The following is a 24775-nucleotide window of genomic DNA, read 5'->3' as shown; positions in this document are numbered from 1 at the left end:
GATTACTTTTAACTCTTTGCTAGACTTAGAGTTTTAAAAGGTTGGCATGGAAAAACTTTATAGGCCAAGGCTGGTACCTGAAAATGACTTTAATTGTCAGCTAATAACACCCTCTTCGTTTACAGTGCCATTCTTCCAAGGAGCTCAAATAAACAAAATTCACTTTCAGAAAACCCCAGTAAACCAGGGACAGCACACATATTCTCTCCATTTTACAGATGAAAAAGTTGGGGCAGAAAGTTGCAGATCAAGTGGTTCTGTCAAATTTGACCCCAGAATGCAGTCTCTTAGCCAGGGTTGTCCTTTGATCCAGGCAAGAGGGACCCCTCTCCTGGGCCCTGGGTTTCAGAAGGCTTTGCTCTGGCCCTCCTCAAACTCCATCCCTTCCTAAGGGTGAGCAGTCCACAGGGTCAAAGGGCCATATCACCAGAGTTATGAGTAGCTAGACCCCAGAATTCCTTGCCCTAAGGCCCCTAAGTGCACTTCTAGGGCCTGCATAGGCCTCCTCACTGGGTCTGACCTGAGTGTTGACAGAACCCCTGATATGTCCATCTGGGCTCAAGTTGGGGCCTTGACTGCAGTGTGGAGGGGGCTTGTGCAGCTGGGGGTCCACATGCACATAGTGCAGGTTCTTCTGGAATATGATGGAGCTGGGGGTGGTAAGATAGAGGTCTGGAGGCTGGCTCTCCCACTCCACCACATTTTTGCCAAAACTCAGGTCAAATTGTGGAGTCTGAACCTGCCCTTCCAGGTTGCTCCAAAGGTAACTCTGTGGAGGTAGGACACATTTATTTTAAGTTTGTGGACTTGATTTATGACTTAAATATTTAGACTTAAAGTATGTGGGCCTCCACTGGCACTCTTGCCCTCTGTCCCTGAAGTGTGGTGGGTGGTTTTTCTCCCGACTGTCAAAGCCAAAGCCAGAGGAAGAAGTTGGAGAACCGGAATGCTTAGCCACTGAGATTCTATAGCTGCACTTTGCAATCTATAGAAGGCAAAATACAAGCCCTATATATTCATCACTAGGGTGCTTACCAATACAGTGAAAATAAAATGGGGGCTGGGTCCACATTGTTCTGTTTTTTTCGGCGGCTTCACCCTCCCCCCAGTTTACATAGAGAAGTAGCAAGACGCTTTTCCCTGGCCCTCCCAGGGACCTGGGAGGCCATGGCCGGGAATCCCAAAGGCAGTAAAGTCGCTGTTGAATACTAAAGTCAGAGTTTGTGGTGGAAAACAAAAACAGCCAATTATCCAGAGGACTGTCCACCTTCCCTCACACCCCGTGCATTTGAAAGGAAAGAAGGACGAAAGGGTTGGCGTCTGGAGGAGTTTCAGCATCGTGTTCTCTCACCCCGCAATGCCTCCGACTGAGTAAACTAACAAGGAAAAAAAAAATGGCCAAAAGCACGAGTTTAGGGGAAGCGATTTCCACCAGTGCTGTCGGCTGCCCGGAACGTGGACAAGAGTCAGTCTTGGGCTCAGTCCCAAGCCCCGCGTTTCCCGCTCGTCCTAGGCTGGCTGGCCCGGCCGGGGCAGGGGGAGCCGAGCCAGGACCGGGCGATGCCGGCAGCACCCCGACCCCACTCCGCCGCCAGCCCGGCCCCGAGCGGCGGGCTGTCGCCCGTTTAAGGGGCGGGGCGCGGCTCCACGTGCTTTCTGCTGAGTGACTGAACTACATAAACAGAGGCCGGGGAAAGGGGCGGGGAAGGAGGGAAAGAACAGGCTTTGACCGATAGTAACCCCGGCGCTCAGCGCCGCCGAATCTATAAAAGGAACTAGTCGTGGCAAAAACCCGGTAATTCCGAGAGAGAGTGAGTGGGGCTGGCACCGGCCGAGCCGAGCTGACCCCTGTCCGCCCGGGCGCAGGTGGGCAGGGCCGGGGCCCCGCGGGACCAGCGCCACCAGAGCCAATTTCGCGGCGCGCTTTGCTCCTTTTTCCCCCTTTTTTACCGGAAGGGATTTTCAAAGGGTGGGGGAAAGACAGGCAAACACAAAAGTGGAAAACAGGTAAGAGGCTCTCCAGTGACTTGGACGTTATTGTTTTGTTTCGGGGCGGAGGAGGCTTTGAGAAGCGCTCGGTTTTGGGGACTTTGGTTGGGACCCCCACATCCCACCTCTTGCAACGCAGATGGGGCAGGGGCGGCATAAATGGGGGAGGATGTCCTAGGAGAAGCTCCCGCGACCCAGAGATTCGGCGCTGCTGCGCTCGGTGCTGGTCCTGCGGTGCAGCCCGGGGAGCATCTCTGGGCGTGGAGACCAGGGCGCAGTAGCGGACGCAGTGGGTCATGCTGTTGCCGGAGTAGGGAGAGTGGTAGGTCCGGCATCGAGCGCTTCCCTTTGTTCCGAAACGCCCGAGCCGGCTGAAAACCCCTCTGGCTGCAGGTTGGCGGGGGCCCATCGGGACAAATGCCAACACTCAGTCCCTACTCCGTTCTTAAGAAGCTGGCCCGAGTTGGGCTCTGACCTGGGGATCGGCCCCGTGCACCCCGGACCTGGAGCCGCGCGTCCTTGTTCCCCAAGAACTCGACAGGGAGGTGTCCCAAACGGGGTCCGAGTGCTATTGCTCACTTGAGGCCTGGGGGCTTTGTTTGACCTGGGGTCCTGCGTCTGGTCTCCGTGCGCTTACCGGAGCCGGTGTCCCCTGCGCTGCGCGGGGACGAGTTTTGTTCCTTTTAAAAACAGAAGACTTAGAGACAAGGAGAGCCTGTGGAAACCTGGAGCTGAGGTACCCACTCCCCGTCCCCCATCTTCCTGCCCGTTGCTGCTTGTCTCTTGGGGCAGCCTCAGGCCCGGCACGGATGGGGAAGCTGGGGCGAGATGGTGCCGCGGAATGACCGGGAGTAACCCCGGCGGGCGGTGCAGAACTCCGAGCTCCGCCGCGCGGCTGGGCTCGGCGTGGGGGTGGGGAGGGCTGGGCGCGGGCGGCCGGTGGCCTCGAGGGATTGGCCCGCAGCGCCTCCTGGCTGGGTGGCTTGGGAATCGGCCCCGTGGCCAGAATGGGGCCGGGCTCTACGACGCTTTGTGCCTCGCGGGTCCCGACCGAGATCGGTGAAGACGGATGGTTGCAAACTGGTAGGAAACCTGAAGGATGAGGCAAAAGCCCATCTGTTTTTTTGTTAGAATGTTTCCCAGACCCGCAGCCCACTGCTAAACCAGAAGGTTCTTGAGGCGTGGGCTAGTGCCAGGGTTGTGTGTTGGTGTCTCTCTCTCAGCACTTATCAGAAAGAAGGAAATAAACAAGATAAAAAAGAGGGGGGAGAGAGAGCAAATGAAGAAGGAAAGAGAAAGAGGAGAGAAAGAAGCATCTGGCAAAGGAAGTAATTGGCCCTTGTCTTTTGCAGCACTGATAGCATCAACTTTGAAAACCCAAGACTTTTCAGTGACATCTCACAAAGTGAGTGGATAGTATATACACTCATATAATAGAGGACAAATTTGATATTTTTAAAAACTACCTTAGTGATGAAAATTAGAAAGTCACTTTCTAAGGCCGGATCCCCACCTCCCACAAAGAACACCTCGCAAAATATTCCAAGTTCAAAAGAAGAGTTTTACTGATTCTTTCAACAATAGCTTGGGACCCAAAGCTAAATTTTGATCTTTTGAGGCAAAACTTAAATCCAAACTAAAAAAGTACTTAATTTTTCATCTCTCCTTTTATTTCAGCCCATTTTTCTCATTTCTACCACAAAAATAACGGAGGCTTTCTGTTGTTCTTATCATTCTCTTGAGACACTTTTCCCAAATCAAAGAAAGTGTGAAAGCATTGAGGATGTTCTGGAGGAGAACCTCTTCAGAGAGTATAATAATTTTCAAGTACCAAGTTTCCATCGTCAGCCTGTTCCTCAAGTGTTCCTATAAAGCATTAAAATAGTTCATGATAGGGAGTTATTGGAAAACATTGGATACACAGAGCAAATTGGTATCCTCTTGAGAAAAAGCAGAATCAGAGTGACCAGCCTTAGTGTTGAACACAGTCCGTGTAAGGGACAAGACTTGCTGCTACAGTCAGAGCATTTCACAAGCCCCCTTGCCTGATATTCCAGAATGACATAACTGACCGTGACCCAGACATCTGTGATTTGTGTGTCCCTTCAAGATGAGCATTTGAAATCTCAAGCCTTCTAAGTATTTCGATTTGCCTCTAAATAGAGTCCTAGAACAGACCCTGGACACATTTTGACTTGGTATAATGAAACTGAATGAAACTCAGTGACACAGCTTTTTATTATCTTCTGTAGTATGTACCTTATGGAGAGAAGTTGGAATATTTTTTCATCTAAAATTTTTTTTAGGGATCTTCCTTCCCATTAGCCAAGTTGTTTATGCTATATTCTTCTTTTTTTTTTTTGAGGAAGATTAGCCCTGAGCTAACATCTGCCGCCAATCCTCCTCTTTTTGCTGAGGAAGACTGGCTCTGAGCTAACATCCGTGCCCATCTTCCTCTACTTTATATGTGAGATGCCTGCCACAGCATGGCTTGACAAGTGGTGCGTAGGTCTGTACCCGGGATCCGAAGCAGTGAACCCTGGGTCACTGAAGCAGAAACTTAACCACTGTGCCACTAGGCTGGCCCTTGTGCTATATTTTTAGTGATTGCAAATTGTTAATATCTTTGCTATTTCAGTTTTTAGCTCCTAAAATAATTACACTGACATTGCCTTAGACTCTTTAATTGTGAACCTTTTGGATGTCTAGAAAATACCGATATACGTGATATTTTCATTTCTAAAATACTCTCAAATCCAAATATATTTTTATTTACTGTCTGGTTAAGAGATCATGCAAATATAATGCTCCTATGGTCGGTTATTCCAGCATCAAATTTTAAAAGATCTTTCTGAAAATTTGTTTTATTCAACTATTCCAAGAGAGCGCCTACCCAACAAACTGAGACCGTCTTCGTATCTGCGTGTGGAAATAATCATAAATGCCGAAGTTATTGCAATGTTTGTTTAATAGGCACTGTTAAATAGTACTGTGTGCCAGGCACTTTTCCATATGTTTTTCAAATACGAACTAATTTACTGTTCACAACAAACCCATTTATGATCCGTATTTTACATGTTAAGAAGCTGAGAGGTTAACTAGCTTGTCCCTGGCCACACATGTCGCAGGTGTCAGTGCTAAGACATGAATCCAGCCAGTGAGCTCCCGACATCTTTAACTCCCACACCATGGAGTGAAGTGGTACAATTTCAGCCGCTGCAAGCAGAGGATTTTCTGAGGATGCTCACTGTGTTCTGGAACATTCATCTACTATAGTCCTTATCGGAATTTACAGCCCCTATCCTCTTTCCCTTGTTGCTGTGAGTGGGCCAGCCAAAATCTCTTCAGCTTGTTGGGGCCTTGCTTGCATAGGGATTACAACATCGTGGAAAGAACATACAATAAGATTCACTCAACTCTAATTTCTTTACTTGGCTTAAAAATGAAAACTTGACTGTTGCTTCAGTCAAATATTTGTGAGTAGGTTTGTGATATCGAAGTATTTTCCTATGCAATGCATAGAGAATAGAAAGAGAGTATTTGGCTGTAAAAGTATGTTAAAAAAAAAGAAAAAGGGAGGAGAACTATTAGTTTAGCCATCAATCCCAACTTTGGTGAAGCTCTTTTTGTGGGTTTTAATACAATCCAGTCTCTGCTTGTTCTCTCCCTATTGTGGAGCTTTTGAAAGAAGTTATGTCTCTGTTACTGCCATTACTGTCTACTGTCACGGAATCAAAGTTAGCCTTTTCTTAAGACATCTTTCTCTGAAAGTAAATACACTTTCAAAGTCTGCTTCATAAAAGAGAAATAGGATGGGAAACTTCATATTAAATTGATGTAGCAATTGGGGCCGGCCCGGTGGCGCAGTGGTTAAGTTCACACATGTTCGGCGGCCCGGGGTTTGCCCGTTCAAATCCCGGGTGTGGACATGGCACCGCTTGGCAAACCATGCTGTGGCAGGCGTCCCACATATAAAGTAGAGGAAGATGGGCATGGATGTTAGCTCAGGATCAGTCTTCCTCAGCAAGAGGAGGATTGGCAACAGATGTTAGCTCAGGGCTAATCTTCCTCAAAAAAAAAAAAAAATTGGTGTAGCAGATTAGAAACAAACTCTTAGAAAACATTTCTTCTTGGTAAAAGCAGTTACGGTTATTGTTGATTTACTGTATGCTGGACATTGTTTTAAGCATTTTACGTGTAATAATTTTGTTGATTCTCGTGAGAATCGCATGACGGTGGATACTGTTATCTTCATTTTAGGACGGGGAAACAGAGGCACAGGCAGCGTAAGTAGCCTGATCATGGAGTTTGTAAGTAGTGGAGCTGAGGTTGCATCCCCAGCAGTTTGGTTTTCAAGAATTTACCAATATCAGGGGAAAGACTTCATCAAAGTATTACAGTTTTGACAAATGAAATACTAGCAAAAGGCAGAGTGAACCCCCATTTTCCTTTGGATATTTTTGCTTGAAAATAGTTCCCTGGATAGGTAACCAGCATAGATGTTTTAGAGACGTACATTTGAGAAACATATGAAGCCAGAGAGTGAAAATCTTGTAAGTAAAATTGCTTTCAGATAGAGCCTTCGGTTCTCTGCGTTCCGCTGAGACCACAAACTATATTAAAGCAAAGAGATTTACTCCAACAATGGAGGGCCATCAGACTTGGTTCCTAAAACAAAGTAAAGTTTAAAATCCTGTCTTTTTCCATTTTGAAAACCTACTTTAAGACATAATTTAAGTGCCATCCTTCTCATAAGCTCTCCTGGATTCACTCCTTCCTGCGCTCACTGAGTTAAAATGAATTAGCCCCTTCTTTTTGACTTCTGTAGGATTGGATTTCACTACTATTCATGTCGTGTATTTAATTGTGTTTTTTTGTTATAGTTAACATTTATTTGTCTTCCTCCTGAGTGTATGCTTCCCCCGGAGGAGATCTTTGATTCATTCTCCCCAGTCCTTAGTCCAACCCCCTTGATATAGAAGAGGTTCAATAAATGTTTACGTGTACAAGTCAAAGAGAATGGGAAGCTAATGTTTGTTTCTTATATTTTAAAAGATGAATTAAATTCTGGGACAATCACAGAAAAGTGTTAGAAATAAATTATATGGGAAATAACCGTAGTTAAGATTATGTTTATGATAGATTGAGAAATTTTAGTGCATACTTAAATTATTTAAGCCAGTTTACTTTTAGTGGAACAAACAGTTCTGATTCCATTCAGTTTCATTTCTCTTTTTGAGGCAGCTGTGATCTGGGAAATGCTATAGTCTGTGACATTTCACATTCAAAGACTGATTTGCACATTAATTGATTTTTTAAAAATGAGATAATTCACTAAGTAATTTGGAATTTAAATACTTTTAAGAAAACAAAATAACCTATTTTGCATTGGATCTGTCTTCATTCTTTGTGTGTGTGTGTGTGTGTATTTGTTTAAAACTCTGCAGTGTTTTCTATGCCAAATACAACTTCCAAGAAGCATTTGGACATCAAAGCATTTTATCTGGCTAGTCCTGAAGTCAAGATGTTTTATAACTGGTATTCAGTATGGGACATTTCCTAGGAAGAATTTTATATATAAAAATTTAATCAGTAATTATCATTTTTGGAGAGAGGATTTTTGACTGTCTTGAGAATATGATGAAAGCTGTTGATTCTCTCTTCATAAAAAATATACGTAGGCATGTACACTCCAAATTTTACATATAATTACATATAATGGTATTTTACACAGAATTCCAGAAACCTACTGAGGAGCCATGTGACCTTGGGCAAGTCATTTTACTTTTTTGAGATTTAGGTTCTTGATTTATAAAATGAAAGAGGATAAAGTACATGACTTTTACAGAGCCCTTCAAGCTTTTATATCATCTAACTGTGCAGGTTTGCATTTAGAAGAAAGGATGATCCTTTGATTGGAGTTGCCCACAGATATGTCCTGAGAGACATGCTCAGCATTAGTCTAACAGATCATGTGGGTTTTGAAAGGTAGAGGGAAGAATACCAGGGAATGCACAGGAGCGTTCCTGATGAGAGTGATGACGGAAGAAAGGAAGATGATGGGAGGAGAGGAAGGTAGAGGAGAGAAAGCTGTTGAAATTGCCTCGTTATCTGCATTAGGTGGATAAAGACTTGAATCATAGAAACAAAAGTGGATTCTCATCTGAAGTGTAAAGGAAGGAAGAGTTGGTTCATCTCAGTACATTTCAAGAGTGCGAACATGGTGTAATGAGACACAGGGAGACGTTCTTATCTCCAAATCACCATTTGGAGAATCTCTCTGAAATAGAATACTCATTTGGACTCTCCATCCTGGACATCCCCATTTTGAATATAAGTTTTGCTTCTTATATTGCATTCCTATTAAGCCCGTATGTGATAAAAAGAAAAGCTAACCAACTCCTAAGACTCATTGATTCTCCAAGAAAGGAGGGCCAATGCTCATCCTAGGATGAGAATTAGACTAACCTTGTAAGGATATTTCTAAATATCTCAGAAGACTCTCACTGGGGGGAGGTGGGCAAGACACAGAGCTTTCTAAAGCATTGTTCTGAATTTGTTGTTTCAGAGATCACAATAGGTTAGGACTAGAAGGAAGAAGGGAGAAAAAGGAGCATGGCAGGCGCATGGGAGGAGGAAAGGAACTGCTGAGAAGTTGTTTAGGTTTCATATCCCCGTTTACACTTGCTTTGAAAATTCCTGTAGGGTGCCAGGTTGGGAATAATTGTATCTTGCCAAGAGTCATACCAAGCTTGTTTTCTTGAAGAAGCAAGTCCCCAAGGGGATGTCAGCTTGAAGTCAGTTGGATCTGGTATTTAGATGATCCAAGCTGAGATAAAGGCAACACTGATGGAAGCAGCAGCTTTCCTTGGAAAGGCAGAGAGAAAGTGAAGACCCAGACTAAGGAGTTTAGAGGGACCTGTAGACCGTTCTCCCAGACTCAGGGCCTTGGGATGGAGGTGGCAGTTTATCTTACTGGGGTTAGGTGTGATCTCTGATACTAGAAGAGGGAGGGAAGAGGAAGATATAATATTAAAAAAAATGTGTATGTATATATGTATATACACATATATATATTAGGCTAGCCCTGGTGGTCCAGTGGTTAAGATTTGGCAATCTCACCGCCACTGCCTGGGTTCATTCCCCAGTCAGGGAATCACGCCGCCCATCTGTTGGTTGTCATACTGTGGCAACTGCATGTTGCTGTGATGCTGAAAGCTATGCCTCGGAGATTTCAAATAGTAGCAGGGTCACCCGTGGTGGACAGATTTCAGCAGAGCTTCCAGACTAAAACAGACTAGGAAGAAGGACCTGGCCACCCACTTCCAAAAAAATCGGCCCTGCAAACCCTGTGAATAGCAACAGAGCATTGTCTAATATAGCGCCGGAAGGTGGGAGGATGGTGCCAAAAGATCAGGCAAGGCTCTGCTCTGCTGTACCAGGGTTGCTAGGAGTCAGCATCGACTCCACAGCATCACCAACCAATATATATATTAAATGTGTTAACATGCAAAAAAACCCTATTAAATTGAAATTTATTTTTTGTTCAGCAAATATTTTTCAAACACCATGTAAAGCACTAGGTGATGAACAAATGTCAAAAGACTTTAAGGACCTGCCACCATAATGATCTTTAGCTTGGCATTCAAGGCTCTTTGAAATAACACTCTGACCCTTTTGACAGCTTTGTCCCAGATTATAAGAGGCATGTTTCAAGGAACTGCACCTGGTTTTCTCACCAGTGATTAGCACACAGTGTGGCTCAGTAACTATTTGTTAACTGAATCTCCCTCTACAGGTTTTCCTCTTTTCCCTGACTTCTACTTTAAGAACCCCTTCCTGCTAATTTTTGGATCCTCATTGTTCTGGAACCTCACATCCATCCTCCATGGTTGCTTTTGTTTGCACTGTATCCTCTACTCCTATTCCTCATTGACCGAAATTTTACCCATCGGCTGTGGGTAGATGAGAGCAGGGCGTGGGTTAGACTGTCCTGTGCTTTGCCTTGTTTAATCTTCACTGTGACCCTGAGATAGGCAGCTTCTTAAGTTATTTATATTGACTCACATTTTTTTTTAAAAGATTTTATTTTTTTCCTTTTTCTCCCCAAAGCCCCCCAGTACATAGTTGTATATTCTTCGTTGTGGGTCCTTCTAGTTGTGGCATGTGGGACGCTGCCTCAGCGTGGTTTGATGAGCAGTGCCATGTCCGCGCCCAGGATTCGAACCAACGAAACACTGGGCCACCTGCAGTGGAGTGCGCGAACTCAACCACTCAGCCACGGGGCCAGCCCCTAAATTGACCCACATTTTTGTAATCATCAATATAATTTTTTAAAGTATATAATTTAAAAAAAATTAACCTTATATTGGTCCTCTAAATTGAAACCCTGTAACGGTTGTCACAAATAGAAGGTAACTTAAGAAATAATTGGAATAAAAATTAATTTTTTTAAACAGTCTATCTATGAATTAAACTTGCTTTCCAAAGGTGCTAGCTGACTCTGAGACTTGCTCTCACTTTGTTAAGGAGAAGTTAGCAAGTGTTGAAGAGATGTTGAAGAAAGACCAAACAAAGATTTTCTCCTTAATCTAATAAAATTTTTATAAAGGCTGAAGAAGGGCTGAAAAGAGCAAAATTTTCTGTTTATGTGATTCCATGTTTACTACTGTACCTGTCCATCTCCTAAAATCTTCTAAGAATCGCTTAAATTCACCTCCTATAATTGCGATTTGGAGAAATACTGAGTTTGCCCCATTTTTCAGATGGTGCACCTGATACAGAGAGAACTTAAACAGCTTGTTCATGGTTGACATATTTCGCTAACAGCAGAGCCGGGGAGTCAAACTCAAGTCTGATACCCAAGCTCCAGGCAGTTTTCCTAGACTCAGGAGATCCCCTACTACAGCTTCATCGTGAAGACTTGTTTTCTGTTCTGTGGCTCCTGGTGGTAGAATAGCTTGCCTAAATTCACTCCCCAGCTGTCATTAACTGGAAATTACAATCTTGGCCCTTTGCCTCTTTAATCCAGGCTTCTTGCTGCTGTACCAGAATTTAGGGTAATATTTACCATGTCGTTTTAGGAGAGAAAAAAGAAATTGTGTCTATAAAAGCCTATCCTTTTCAGCTTAAAATGGACACTGAATCTTTAAATACCGGATTGGCCTCGTTTATTTGTTCTGTCTGTTGGTCCAATTTGAATCTTAAGGGGTTTTTCAACTGGATTTTTTCCACTCTCAAATAAAAATTGCTCTTTGGTTGGAAATTCGAATCGGAAGGAAATCGGTACAGAAGTGGTGAAGGTCGAAGCTTTCCTGGGGACTGATCCCTTTATGCAAAAGTACAAAACTCTGTGCTAATTTTGGCCAGTTAAGATTAATTGTGATTCAAGGCAGGGTGTTTTTTTCGTTGTTGTTGTGTTTTTTACTTTGATGATTGTGTTAATTGTAGTAAGGACCTTGAGTTCAATATAAAGAAAGCCTTTGGTCAAAGAGTGTTTATTCAGTTGTCAATCTTGTTGGAGGATTTGCAAATTTAGCGGAATTAGTGCCATTTTCCAGTTTCCAACTCCAGTCACATTTCACATGATCACACTGTGGCTTTCTCCTCTGCTGGGCAAATGGAGGGGTGTCTGACACTTGGTTTGAATGGCCTTCATTAAGGGGAGTGGATGTGCCCCTGGGGGCTGCTGAGACCAGCAAGGTACACTGTCCTTAGGTGGAACTCCATTTGGGGACTCTGATGCTCACCTGATATAGACACTTAGCACATGGTCGCTTGGGAGATTGGATTGTGTGGGTTTTAAAATGCCACTATAAAATCACAGTTGAAAAAAGGAGGCTAACAGGAGTTCCACCCAGTAGTTCACTTCCATCTGTCCTTGAGCACTTTGTTTTCTGGCGCATAAAATGTTTGCTTTGTGAAAATCTTAATGACAGTAGCGCTTTCTAGAAAGAATTCTCAGAATCATGGTAATATGGGAATAACACAGATCTATATCCTCTTGGAGGATCCTCTTAGACCTCAAATAATGGAGTTCATCTTGCCAGTATTTAAGAAAAAGGCTAACAGCCTTCAGTTTTTGTTTCTCAGAATCACAAACATGAGGATTTAAACTTGTGATCTTATTCCTCTTTCTTCTCTTAATTTAGTGAGGCAGCCAGCAAAGTGGTTTGTTTGGGTTATTAGAGAGGAGTTCAGTTTAAGGTTGGGAGGGCAGGGTTTAGACCCTGTGCCTCTGGGTCTGCTGTGGAACCCTGAGTAAATTCTCACCTGCCTAGTTAGCTGGTCCTCACCGAGCTGCAGAAACAGAGGCATCTCGGACACACGCTATTTGCCTGCACCGCGTCAAAATGGCTGGTGAAAGAAGACGGACGTTCTGGAGAAGGCTGCTGGGTTTGGTCACATACTCTGAGCTAGATCTGGGCAAGAGCCTTGAGAGTAGATAACTCATTATGGCAAAAGTAAAAGGAATAATGTGTTGAGGTGGAAAAATTGTATCCAGGTGTTGATAGCTTCATTGAGTGAGTTCTTGACTTGTGCCTATAGGTTTAGCATTCCAGGCTCCTGACCAAGGCTGACAGTCTTGTATTCAGAGTTGAGCCCCTAGGGGAGGTGTCCTTGTTAGATGGCCTGTTAACAGGGGTTCTTGGAGCCTCAGTCTGGCAAGTTCTAGATTCTCCTTTGCTCACATGAAGTCAATGAAAATAAGACTCCTTCCCAACAAATTAGAGTGGTTTGAGGAAAACCAAATTAAATGTACTCCCGTTTGAACTTGTGTTTCTTTGAACACAGCTGGAAATTTTGTCGTGGTTTTGGCTACCCTTTGCTTTCAGTGAAATTTCTGATTTGTTACTGTAGTGAACCTGCTACAAACTATCTTTTCTCACCCCTGAGGTTTTACTTCAGAGGCTTTCATTCCAGTGTTTATGGAGCACGAGTCATCCTGGGCACTGGAATGGGTGTGGCAGAGAATAAGATGCTGAGAATAGCTTGCTGCACATGGCTTACAATTTAGCAGGGACCACCTGATAAGTTGGTACACTGGAAAAGATTGTAGGGAGAGCTGAAAAGATGGCAGCATTATAAAGCCCAGATTGCAAAGAGGTAATTGACTTGGAGGTTGGAGGAAGTGGGGTAGACAGGAAAACTGAGCCAGGTGCTGAAGGCTTGGAGGAAGGGGCAGTGTACCTACGTGGACAAGAGGAGTTGACTGCCGTGAGTGTGGAGAGAATAGTATGAGTGAGTGATGGGGGCTCCCCAAAGGGGATTTTGTGGTAAAACAATGGCCAGAACGGGCACCAGGAAACCAGCGTAAGCCCTTCACCTCTCCCACTGAGCTGGGCACTGGAGACAGCTCCAGTTTGTTCTCGAGAGGTCTTTGGGGGAAATACTACCTTCTGTAGACAGAGAAGAGAGAAGAGAGATTCCTTTAATAAACTGCCCACTCTGGGCCCCACCCTTGATGAATGCTTTACCCTGTGAAGTCAGCAGCACTAATCATTATAAAAGCTACCGTTTACTGGATACTTACTTTGTTCCAGGAACTGGCTAAATGTTTTATACACATCATTAGCTCTATATTACGGAGAGGATAAGGGGCCCGGAGTCCCCAGGGTGGCAGATCTGGTTGAGTAGAAGAGTCAGGATTCAAACCCAGTTTTCTCTGACTGCAAAACCTCCCTTCTCTCTACTGGGCCAGTTAATTCAAGAAAATAAAAGAGTTAAAGATGTTTGGGGGGCAGTTTGCGGCATAGGAGCATAGGCCCAAAGGAAGTGGAAGACAGTGAAGGCATTGGGTTTGTCTGTCCCCTAGATCCTTTGAGCACTTTTATAAAAATAAACCCTTTAGGCTGGGAGAAGGTTGAACCTCTGAAGATGTTGACCCTTCAGAGATGTAAGCCAAACAAAATGGTTTTTGCTGATACAGTCACTAAGCCTTTTATCATAAAGTTCTCTTTGAAAACCCACTACAACAACAGGGAACATTATCCAATCAAGTTTGTCTGCAAATAAAGGACTGCTCATGGAGTCCTGCTTGTGTTTCTATAACTCAGGGTGTTTAGGACTTCAATAGTTTCTTCCCTGCGAGAAAGAAGGCCTTATTTTGGCCTTACGATTGTGGTTGAAAAAATTTGATTTTTTTTCTATGACACATAATGTTGACAGGTTGATTTCTTTTCTAGGGGAAAAGTTCTTTCCTATGTTCTACATACCCCCCACCAGGGAAAAAGCAAATAGTTGCATTGCTTGCTGAAGTGTTTCTTTGAAGATTGCTCTGTGTTTGCTTAATGGAAATTAGCAGGGGAAGAAGGGCTCTGTCTGACATTTTGTTAGAATTTCTCCGTAATTTTACAATGGTGAAACAAGGACTTGGGTGCAGGGCAGCTTCACTTTCAGAAACCCTGGCTGTTGACGCTTTTAGAAGGCCTGACTGTTTTAGCTAGTAGCAACTGGACTGTTGAGAGTGATAAAAAGGATCTTTGGTTGTCCAAATATCAATGACATGATAGAAATAGATTTAAATCTTTTGAGTCTTCTTTAAAATAGAATTGTTGACAGCATGAGGAATTATGCTTCTCAGAAGCTAGGTGTGCAATATTCATGGTTCTCTTTTAACTTTCAGTGTTTATGTATTCTTTCATAGCCCTCATTTTGAAAATTAGCTATTAGCAAATAGTTTTGTCCAGGAAATTGAATATACATTCCAGACTGAAAGAAGAGTATGCAGTTATCTATAGACTTGTTACTAATAATCACGTAAGTATGATGCGTTTGGTAATTTCAAGAAAGTCCCCTTAAGTTACAGATTCTTGGAATTGATAAAATTCACTGGATCTGTATTTTTTAACTGAGTAGTACAATAGCAGAGCCTCTTTTAGAATGAGAGAATTCTTTTAGAATGATAGAATGGCTTCATTTTATCCTTGACTTTTATCTTGGGGGATTTCTTGCACCTTTTGTCTCCTTAAATTTGAGTATTAAAATGTTATGGTCTAAGTAGGAATGCAATTTCAGGGGTTGCTGAGTACCAGCTCATGGCCTTTCTGCAGGCCTCTGAGAGCCTAATGGCAACTAAGGGCATTTTTACTGAAACTGTGGGTCTGCAGAATCATCGGGGACTGCAAGGGGGTGAAATTTAAGGGCTCACAAGGATGGCCTTAAGGGTAGAGAGCTCAGTAGCTTCTGGAGGCCAGAAAAGTTAAACTCTGGTAGTCAAATTAGCTTCAGGCTTAATAAAGCTGATGGGCTCAGTCTGGGAGAAGTCACAGGATGACTCAAAATCCCCTCCCACCACTACAGCAGCCATGTCCTGTCTTCAGTCACGGGTGTCGTGAGCCTGTTCAGTCTGGTCTTCTGACTGTCAGTAACCTCATTAGCTTTCCCCCTGAATGTGGCTACTGATCCAGAGACATGTACTCAAAGGAAGCAATTAAACAGCCAACCTTTTCCAAAGCAAACATGCTCTGTTGGGCTTACAGATTTCATATCCTCATTTTACAGGACCCTCCACATCTCTCTTTAGATGGGATGCATAAACATCTGTGATTTTTCCATCAGCATCTTATGAATAGGCAACCAGTTGACCTGCAGGCAATCAGTTGACCTGCAGTGCCAACACATTTTCAGTTCATATGTGATGTAGTTAAATCCTGCCTTAAATCTACCTCCTGCTTTGTAGGTTACTGGCTAGCTGTTTATTGGTATTTACATCTAGAAACAGTTTCATCAAGAGAGATCCTGATAGCCATCTTCAGAAATTTCAACTTCTGTCTCACTTCTAGTAACTATGTGGAAATTTGTCTAACAAAGGATGCACATACACACACACACTTTTACTTATTTAAAGTTTAGAGAAATAGCTGTCATAAAACCACTGTTTTTGAAGGATGAAGGTTAGTTGTTGACTTCCCGTCCTGCATATATAAACTATTTGGATAGAACTCACGAGAAAATTGTGTTCAGAACAAACGGAATCATAGGAGAAATATCATGATGGGAAAAAGCATATCGGAGTTGTTGAAAAAATTATTTCTTGAGAAACCTGGAGGCCCACTCTGACTCTAGGGGATGACTCTGAGCAAGTCGCTTGCTTTTTGGGGGCCTCTGCTTCTCTATAAGATTGGAGCAGGGGTATGGTGTGAGCAGGTCTTCAAAACCGCATGGAATTCTATCTATCAGCTAACGCAGCGGTCCGCTGGAGGACGGCCTTTGTGAAAGGTTGTCCTCTTTTGCCTCTTCGGTCTCACTTCTCTGCCGCAGTGAGAACTGCGGCTTGTGTGGTTCCGACCTCGAGACTGTCCCCTTCCGGAGCGTGCCCTGGCTAAGGGGTTGACTCCCAGCCTTGGAAGGAAGCTCAGCTCTAAAGCTGTAAGGCATGGTCTCACGTACTCCCAGTTTTCTTGCAGAAAGCAAAAAGACCAAGCGACCTTTTTGTGACTGCACAAACGAAGAGTTTCTGGTAGCAATGCAAACATGTGCATCTTTTCCTGTTATTGCATTTCCGTAGACAGATTTCATGCTTTAGAAGGGTGGAAGGCAGTCACGGGAAGTCGTTCCTGTTTTGATTTTTGCTTTGCCAAGTGGGGAAAAAACCCTCCTACCATGTCTTTATAGCGTGTCTTCCTCTTCCTCTCTCCTCCTTTCTTCTTTATATCTCTTATCTTTCTTTAAAACTTACACGTGAGGTTCAAAAGGGCCAAACTGTTGTGGTGAGGAAGGGGGTGGGGGAGCAGTGTGGTATGTGCTGACTGGGGTCATCATTTCCCCTTTCACACCAAGCTCCCTCTGAACCTGTATTTTTTTCTTTTGCCAGCCTCACTGAGTCTGTCTGGCATTTCAGGTTTTTGGTTTAGGGAAAAGTTAAAAGAATTCACAGTCCCAGCTATCATTTCGTGACCCTGTTGCAAGTAGCATATGGCCCACTCTCTCATTTCACTGTCCTCAAGGGGCTTCATCAGAAAGAAGTTACCCACCCCTGTGACTTTCTGTCTCTTACTCTGCTTTATTTTTCTTCGTGACTCCTACCACCCACTGCCAAATAATCCAGTGTTATCTGTCTGTTTTCCACCTCCCTGCTGGAATAGAAGTTCCATGAGAGCAGGAACTTTGCCTCTTTTGTTCATGCTGAATCTCCAGTTTCTAGAACATCCTTTGGCACATAATAGGCACTCAGTAAATATTTGTTGTGGCTAATGGGAATCGTGCAGAGTTAAGGCTGAGTTGGATGTTGAGTGAATAGCCACTGAGTGAATATTTTATACACTATTCACCTTCCTGGGAAACACACAATAATCAAGCTTTACACTATGCAGTGCTTAGGTCTTCCAAGGCATGATTTGACTTGTGGACTATGTTAATTATTATAATAGAAGGTGCTTTTTCACAGGGGGGCAGGAAGGTCAGGTTATTGATGTATAATTTACATACCGTTAAATCTACCCTTTATAAGTGTGAGGTTTGATGAGTTTTGATGAATGTATATACTTGTGTAATCACTACCACAATCATGATGTAGAATAACTCCATCACTCAGGGCTCCTTTGCAGTCTGTCCTCTTCCCCACCATAACACTAGCAACCACTGATCTGATTTCTGTCTCTATTGTTTCACCTTTCCAGAATGTCATATAAACCGAGTCGTATAGTATGTAGTCTTTTGTGTCGGGCTTATTTCTCTCAGCATAGACTTTTGAGATTCGCCCATGCTGTTGCATATATCAGTAGTTTCTTTTTTACTGCTGAGTAGTATTCTTTTTTAGTTTATTCACTAGTTGATGAACATTTGGGTTGTTTCCACTTTGAGGTATTCCACGTAAGACTTCTATAAATATTCACGTACAGGTCTTTGTGTGCACACACTCTCATTTCTTGGGTGGATACCTGGGATGGGATAGCTGGGCTGAATCCTAAGTCTGTGTGTAACTTTACAAGAAACTGCTAAACTGTTTTACAAAGTGGTTGTTCCATTTTACATTCCCACCAGCAGTCTATGAGAGTTCCAGCTGCTTGCGTATTTGCTAACACTTCTAGATTTTTAAAATTTTAGTAGTTCTAGTGGGTGTGTAGTGGTATCTCATTGTGGTTTTAATTTGCATTTCTTGCAACTAATGATGTTGAGTCTTTGCTTATTTTAGAAGGTCATGTTTTAACAGTTTGTTTATTTTCTAGATATTAATAACTTTAAAATATCAGTGGCATTTGGAGTGAAAATTTCTGTAAAAAATCGGTCAAAGGTTTGAACAATCACTTCTGCTAGGTCCATACTGTACAAAAGAAGGTTAGGGTGTGGAAACTATCCATTAAATTTTGGTGAGGGATGATCCACCTGGGTGGCTGTTAATGAGACCTAGAGGGAGTGCCCCTCACACTTGAACGTGAAGCTTGGCAGAAAGCAGATTTCATGGCTCCACTGGCCTTGGCAGGACCTGCTCGGTCCGTAGCTCAACCTGGTTTTGTGGGAAGCAGACCTAGATTCAATTACATTTTCCCGGATGCCCCAGGAGTCACCTGGGGAGTTCAGCAGTCCTTTGTGGCCTTCACGAGTGTGTGGTGGAAGCCTGCAGAACACAGAGCTCCCTCTCTGGGGACAATTTACCTGAATTCATTAATCAAGCTTGAGAAATCAGTTACCACAGGCCCAGGAATGCCACCACTCTAATGTTCTGAAACCCAATTCTCATGTCCATCTTTTAGTTAATTAGTTAAGCAGACAGTCCCCGAGCGCTTACTGCATGTCAAGTACCATTTTTCATACTAGGGAAAACAGTGATGAAGGAAACAGGAATGGTCCGTGTGGACTCAGAGTAGGGGAACAGAGGCTGCCCCCGCAGCACCTAGGAGGGGCTCCTAACCCAGGTGTTAGTGCAGAGGAGGTAATCAGGCGAGGATCCTGAGCAGGTGGCTGCTAAATGGAGACCTAAGGTTGAGGAGGAGTTAGCCAGGCTGACAGTTCTGTGAGCAAGTGTTTCAGGACAGGGAGCAACTCCAGGAAGTCCCAGTGATAGGAGAGAGCGCAGCCTCTTCAGCGCCTGTGAGTAGTTTTCTGGGGCATCAGGAGGGGAGGAGTGGCAAGAGAAAAGGCTGGAGTCATCAGGGAGACCATAGTGAGGACTAGATGTTATCCTCAGGGCGGTGGGAAGATGGCAAAGGGTTTTAAGTGGGGGATATTTGGTTTAGTGGAATAACTTCTGTGATAAATGGATGGGAGGGGGAAAGACTGGAGGCAGGGAGACCAGTGAAGTGGCTGTTGTGGTCACCCAGGAGCAGGCTGAGAGTGGCCTGTTGACTCGCTATGATTGTGAAGTGGGACCTTTTCCAGCCAGTAACTGGAAATGTGCATAAGGGCAGGAGCAAACATGCTACTAGCTTTGGAACATTGAGAAATCCAGTACATAGGACCGCCTTCTTTTTAGTTCTGGTTTGTTTGTTCATTTCCTTGGAAAACTGATGTAGAAATGTGCTTTTGGCTTCACTTACCTGAGCAGAGGGGTTGGGCATTGCCAAACCCTCCTCTTTGGACAGAAGTACTCCCAACGATGATCTGAGGTGGGAGGAGGGAATTATGTGGATGGCCAGGGCCATGCCAAGGTCGGTGGGGAAATCGGGACAAGAAGCCTGCCTGTTCGCGCCCAGGAAAGCCAGAGCAGAACACTCTGCTGCTGCTCCGGGCTACTTCTTGCTCACCTTTTCTGCGTGTCTCTTGGAGATCGGAACTTGTCCCTGGGATCGGAACCTGTGATCTGGAGACCCAGAAACTCTACTTTTAGGAAGACATTCTCAAAAAAACTTCTCCTGCCCTTTTCTCTTCTTGTGAACTTCTATCGAGGTGCGTCTTCTCTTCCTCTGAGATTCTCCACTCAGGTTTGAGGGAGGCAATCTGTGCTCTGGTTTGGTCCCAGGAAATAGAAAAGAACGTTGGGACAGCATGTAACTGTGTCTCTGCTAGACGGTACCGATAGGAGAGAGCAAGATAAGTTAGGGGAAAGGAACTCATTTCTTTGGCACTAATAATGTGCCATCTACAATGTTGGGAATTTACTTATATTATCTCATTTAATCCTTGGAACATCATGCAAGGTAGATATTGTCATCTCCATTTTATAATGAGGAACTTGGTGCTCAGAGAGCGTAAAGGCTTGGCCAAGGGCACATAGTTGGGAAGCTGGAGCTAATTCATATCTGGACTCTTTCAACTAGGTTAATATTCCTTTTAATTACAAACTTGTGTTCCAGCCTCCTCATTGTTACCTTGGGGATCTGAAAAGATTCATGTAGCTTCTAAATCAACTAAGTGATGCCTGGAGAGCAGCTTTTGCATGAGAAAAATCTAGCTAATTATTTATTTCACTGTTTCTGGAATGCAAGCCCTGTCCTAGGCCACTTACAGAACAGTTTGGGATTACAAGCACGCGTCTCACAATCGCCTTCTGGCTCTCAGCACTCGGAGGCCAGTTGACATCTTTAAACAGCAAATTGCAAAGGGACACAATGCTTGTTTAACTCTTCTTATTTTTGAAGTGAGAAATTTTGGGGGTCTGAGTCCTTCTAGAAGTTTGCTGATAAAGATAAGAAATAGGTCCTAAGGCTTGAATATTTCAGAAGAAATCCTGATTTGTTGGATTGTCAATGAATGAATCAAAATACATAATACTGGGTCATTCCTTTTTTTCAGACACTGCAAATTCTCTCCACTCTCTTTTTCAGTCTAGAAGTTTTTAATCCAAGTCTTGTAGGGGCAGAAGGGTAAAAATCCAACTAGAGGTTGACCCTTGCATTGAGATCCGATTTGAACTTAAGGATTTTTAGTCCAGTACTTGTTTGGTTTTTATTTTCTTCTTCTCCCCAAAACCCCCCAGTACATAGTTGTATATTCTAGTTGTAGGTCCTTCTGGTTGTGCTATGTGGACTGCCACCTCAGCATGGCTTGATGAGTGGTGCCATGTCTGCACCCAGGATCCGAACTGCCGAAATCCTGGGCCACCAAAGTGGGCTGCGTGAATTTAACCATTCTGCCATGGGGGCCGGCCCCCTCGACCTTGGTTTTATATCCACAAGTGCTCGCTACATTCTTAGCTTTTTTTGCTGTTTGTTCCTCATGTGTAATATCCCACTCCCACCTCTCCTCCACTAGAGGCCACAAGGATTAACTCAGCCATTTTAGAGGTAAAGCTGGTTTCTGGTTTCTGCTAAGGGTTCGCGACTACGAAGTGCGGGCAGGGCCTGACTTTGACCTGTGTATCCCTCCCGTCTTGTGTTTTTCATTTTCTGTCCCTTCTTCAACTTTGGTATGACTCCTTGGGATTATTCCAGTGTTAAATAAATACAGTTGTTGAGTGGGCAGCTGCGACACCCAGAATGTTGTATCCCTTCTTTGTGAGGACCTCCTCTTCCCCAGCATGGCAAAGCAGTCCTCCAGGGAGCCAGGCTCTGCGTGAAGGTGCGGGTGGAGCCAGGCCAGAAGTGTGCATATGTCTGGACACTGGGAGCTTGTCAGTCTCACCGGCGATGCTCTCTGCCTGCCTTGGCTGATTCGATTCTCCACGGGATATTCTTTTCTTTCCACAGACACATAGCACTGGGATTGTCCTCATCACCTGGGAGCCAGGTGTAGGTGGCATTTTCTTAGTGTTTACTCACAGTCATCTAAGACATACTGTGGCTTTCCGGATCGGGAAACTGCTTTATCCATGGTGCCATTTATCATTTGAAGGACTCGACTTTGTGGCCAGATGAAAATGTAGTCTACAGTGAATTTCAGGGAATAGCATAAGTTACCCCAGGTTCAAGGCAAAATTGATAAACGCTGCTGACATTTTGTGTGAGGGGAGGCATTTTCCTAGAGAAGGGAGGGAGGTCTCTGAGATTCCAGTATGCCATTTCCAGCCTCCGTGTTTTGGCCACTAAGATTGCTCATGTAAGTCTGTTTTCATAAGTGTATTTTTCATTCCCGAGTGATCACACCAGTGGAGCTAAAATGATTAGGATTATAATGACTAGCTCACAGGCTACCACCAGAAAACCTCCAGAATCTCTGTTTATTGGAGAACCCCCAGGCTGGAAGTCGGGGACTCATGACCTGTTGAGTAGTCATGACGCAGACCTGGGTGTTGAGGTCTCCCGTGAGGAGGTTGGAGTACCAGCCCTCACTGGTGTATGGCTTTGCAGCAATAACTGACAGCTCTCTCCCCTCCTGCTTTATCTTTCAGTTAATGACCAGCCACAGCGTCCCTGCCCTGAGCTCTGGCCACGGCCTTCACAGGCTCCCAAGCCACACGCAGGTTGCCGTGGGTGCCAGCTGAGGTAACATGGCTTGTTGGCCTCAGTTGAGGTTACTGCTGTGGAAGAACCTCACTTTCAGAAGAAGACAAACGGTAAGCGTGGGTTTCTCCAGGGGCGTCTCCCATGCTTTTCTTCATGGTTTTGAGTTGGGGATTGGAGGAGGGGAGAAAGAGAGTCTTCTTGGTTTTCTCAAAGTGATTGAATGAATGTGGCCCTGGTGGACGCAGGACTGTGTGGTCCTGATATGGCCCTATTGCTTATCATAGAGGGCCGATTTTCAGCCGGTCAGAAGTCTTGGCTTTGGTTTGTGGTAGTGCCCAGGCATGAGTTCAGACCTCAAGCATCTGGCACAGAATTGCCCCTGACCATTCCACTTTTTCCTTTTGCTGCAGTCCTGAGGGCCACCTGGCTCTCCAAGAGAACCTAATAGGCCCCCCGTATTTCTGGGAGGTGGGAATAAAGTGAGTTAGCGGCCCAGCTCTTAGAGCTCAGAGACTGGATCTCTTAGTTCAGTGTAGACTCTCTCCTTTCCACTTTGATTGCAAGCCTGGAGGGCTATAGAGCTGAGATTTGTTTTGTTCCTGTGGATTGTTCTAAGCCATTCACTTCCCAGATGGGACAGTAATTCTTCGAGTAATCCTGAGCAGATCGTCTTTCATGCACACGTGAATAGTATTTTTCCACAGAGGAAGCTGAAGGCCATAAGGCGTGGTGAACTCCCGGAAGCTCAGACATCAGCTCTTTGCTTGTCTATCTCTGAACACTCAGAAATCCCATCTAGTCTCCTGGGTTTAGCTGCACCTCTCTGTAGTTGGCTTCTAAATCTCTGTTTCCTGCGCTGCCATTTTTCCTGAATTCTAAGCCTACATCCCCACTTGGCTGTCTTAACAAAGCTGAACACGTCTGTAACTAAAATGGTCATCTTTCTTAGACTCAAAGAGCTGTGAGGGACCTTGGAGAGAATTGAATTCAGCATCTCTCAAACTAGAATAATGCTTGGAACACCTTTAAAAGCAAAAAAAAAAAGGCAGTGTTCACTAAATTTCTTTTTTGTTATAATGTTACTTAAATATGTGCATACATGAAGATAAACTAGAGATAAACTCCTTATACTTCCAGGCTATTATACAATCATATGACCCATACGTACTTACAAATTAAATGCAAACAAAATTGCAAAACCAATACAATTCAAATTAACACCCTTAATGTAGTAAGACAGCTGACATTGGTTAGCTGAAACCAAATTATGAGTAGGAATGTGACTTTGGCTGTGAATGCTGTAGTGCTGACCCTTTTGAGATCGGACAGTCTATATGACTATGTGCTCATGGCTCAATTCTCCAACCATTTTTCCAACAACCTTCATTTGATGTCATTTGGCTTTCATTTGGTCCAATCTCATCATTCATAAATTGTGTCTGCGTCTGTTCCTTTCTCATTAGGTTGCTACAATTATATTGGGGCCAACACAATCACAAACACAAATATAAACTTCGGCTTTGAAGTCTTGTGCCAGAACTTGGTCATGAAGTAGGCATTGAGAAAATCCAGACATGTTTATTTGAATTTGTTTAGATGACCATTGAAATGAAAACACAAAATGTTTAAAATCCTCAGAGAACTCATATATAATCCCTCATGAATATATATGTATATTTTCTAGTTTGAGAAACACTGATTTTTTTTAGCCCCTCACTTTACAAATGAGTACTGAATCCCCAGGTCACTAGTGAGAGAGTAGTAACTAGAATCTACATATCTTATCTGTCTTGGGTAATAATAATAGTAATAGTAAAATATAACATAATATTATATAATATAGTAAAAGCAAACACGTAGAATGAGCTTCCATGTTCTAGGCACTAAAGTAGGTTGTTAATTAGATTAATCCTTTTAAGACCCTATGAAGTACTCTTACTTCCTTGTTTTGGGGAACTTGTGTTATTGTATTATTTCCTTGTACTGGGCAACTTGAAGCAGAGAAAGTTTAAGTAATTTGTCTGAGGTCCACACTGCTAGTCAGGAGCACACGTAGGGTTCAGATCCAGATAATCTGACTCTAGAGTTGGTACTCTAAACCACTGTGTCAAATTGCTTTACAGTAGTATCATTATGTTTTCTATCCTCAGTCTCAAAATCTTCAAGTTTCTAACCTCTTCCTTGCCTTTGTCCGTGCCTCCCATGGCTGTTCCCAGGTCCTGTGTGTTCATCTCCTCTCCTCATTTCTTGGCTCTCTGTGGTCCAGGTCTCCTGCCTCTTCTCATCCTGGTGGCAACAGCCCACGTGATGGGAAACTCTCTCTGCCATAGTGTGTCCATTAGCCAGTGAGTAGTGGAAAGAATTGTGTCATCTTAGCAATGAAAGGAGGTCTCAAGGGTAGTCCAGTCCAAGCCTCTCATTGTACAGATGAGAACACCAAGGCACAACGCAGGGAAGGGATTTCCCCAAGGTCAACCAAGGGATCAGGAGCACAGGGTCCTGGAATAGGATGTAGGGTGGGGCCA

The 24775-nt window shown here is 43.9% G+C and overlaps 1 protein-coding gene across 6 annotated transcripts in view; it reads left to right on the top strand.

Annotated features, from left to right (window-relative positions):
• Nucleotides 1–1682: 1682 nt before the first annotated feature.
• The window catches only part of ABCA1 (ATP binding cassette subfamily A member 1), a 132032-nt gene continuing 108939 nt past the window's right edge, over nucleotides 1683–24775 (top strand). For 2 of the 6 annotated variants that reach the window (XM_070595990.1, XM_008527139.2), the window contains exons 1-2: nucleotides 1683–2007; nucleotides 22196–22360. In XM_070595990.1, coding sequence (XP_070452091.1) covers nucleotides 22295–22360 — 66 coding nt within the window. In that variant the 5' untranslated portion in view covers nucleotides 1683–2007; nucleotides 22196–22294. Of the gene's footprint in view, nucleotides 2008–19408; nucleotides 19816–22195; nucleotides 22361–24775 lie in introns of those variants that run through there. The other 4 variants (XM_070595992.1, XM_008527142.2, XM_070595991.1 and 1 more) reach the window with 2 other exon arrangements.

The sequence above is a fragment of the Equus przewalskii genome, chromosome 26 (assembly GCF_037783145.1).
Source record: "Equus przewalskii isolate Varuska chromosome 26, EquPr2, whole genome shotgun sequence".
NCBI lineage: Eukaryota > Metazoa > Chordata > Mammalia > Perissodactyla > Equidae > Equus > Equus przewalskii.
This window is presented reverse-complemented; position numbering and strand designations above follow the sequence as displayed.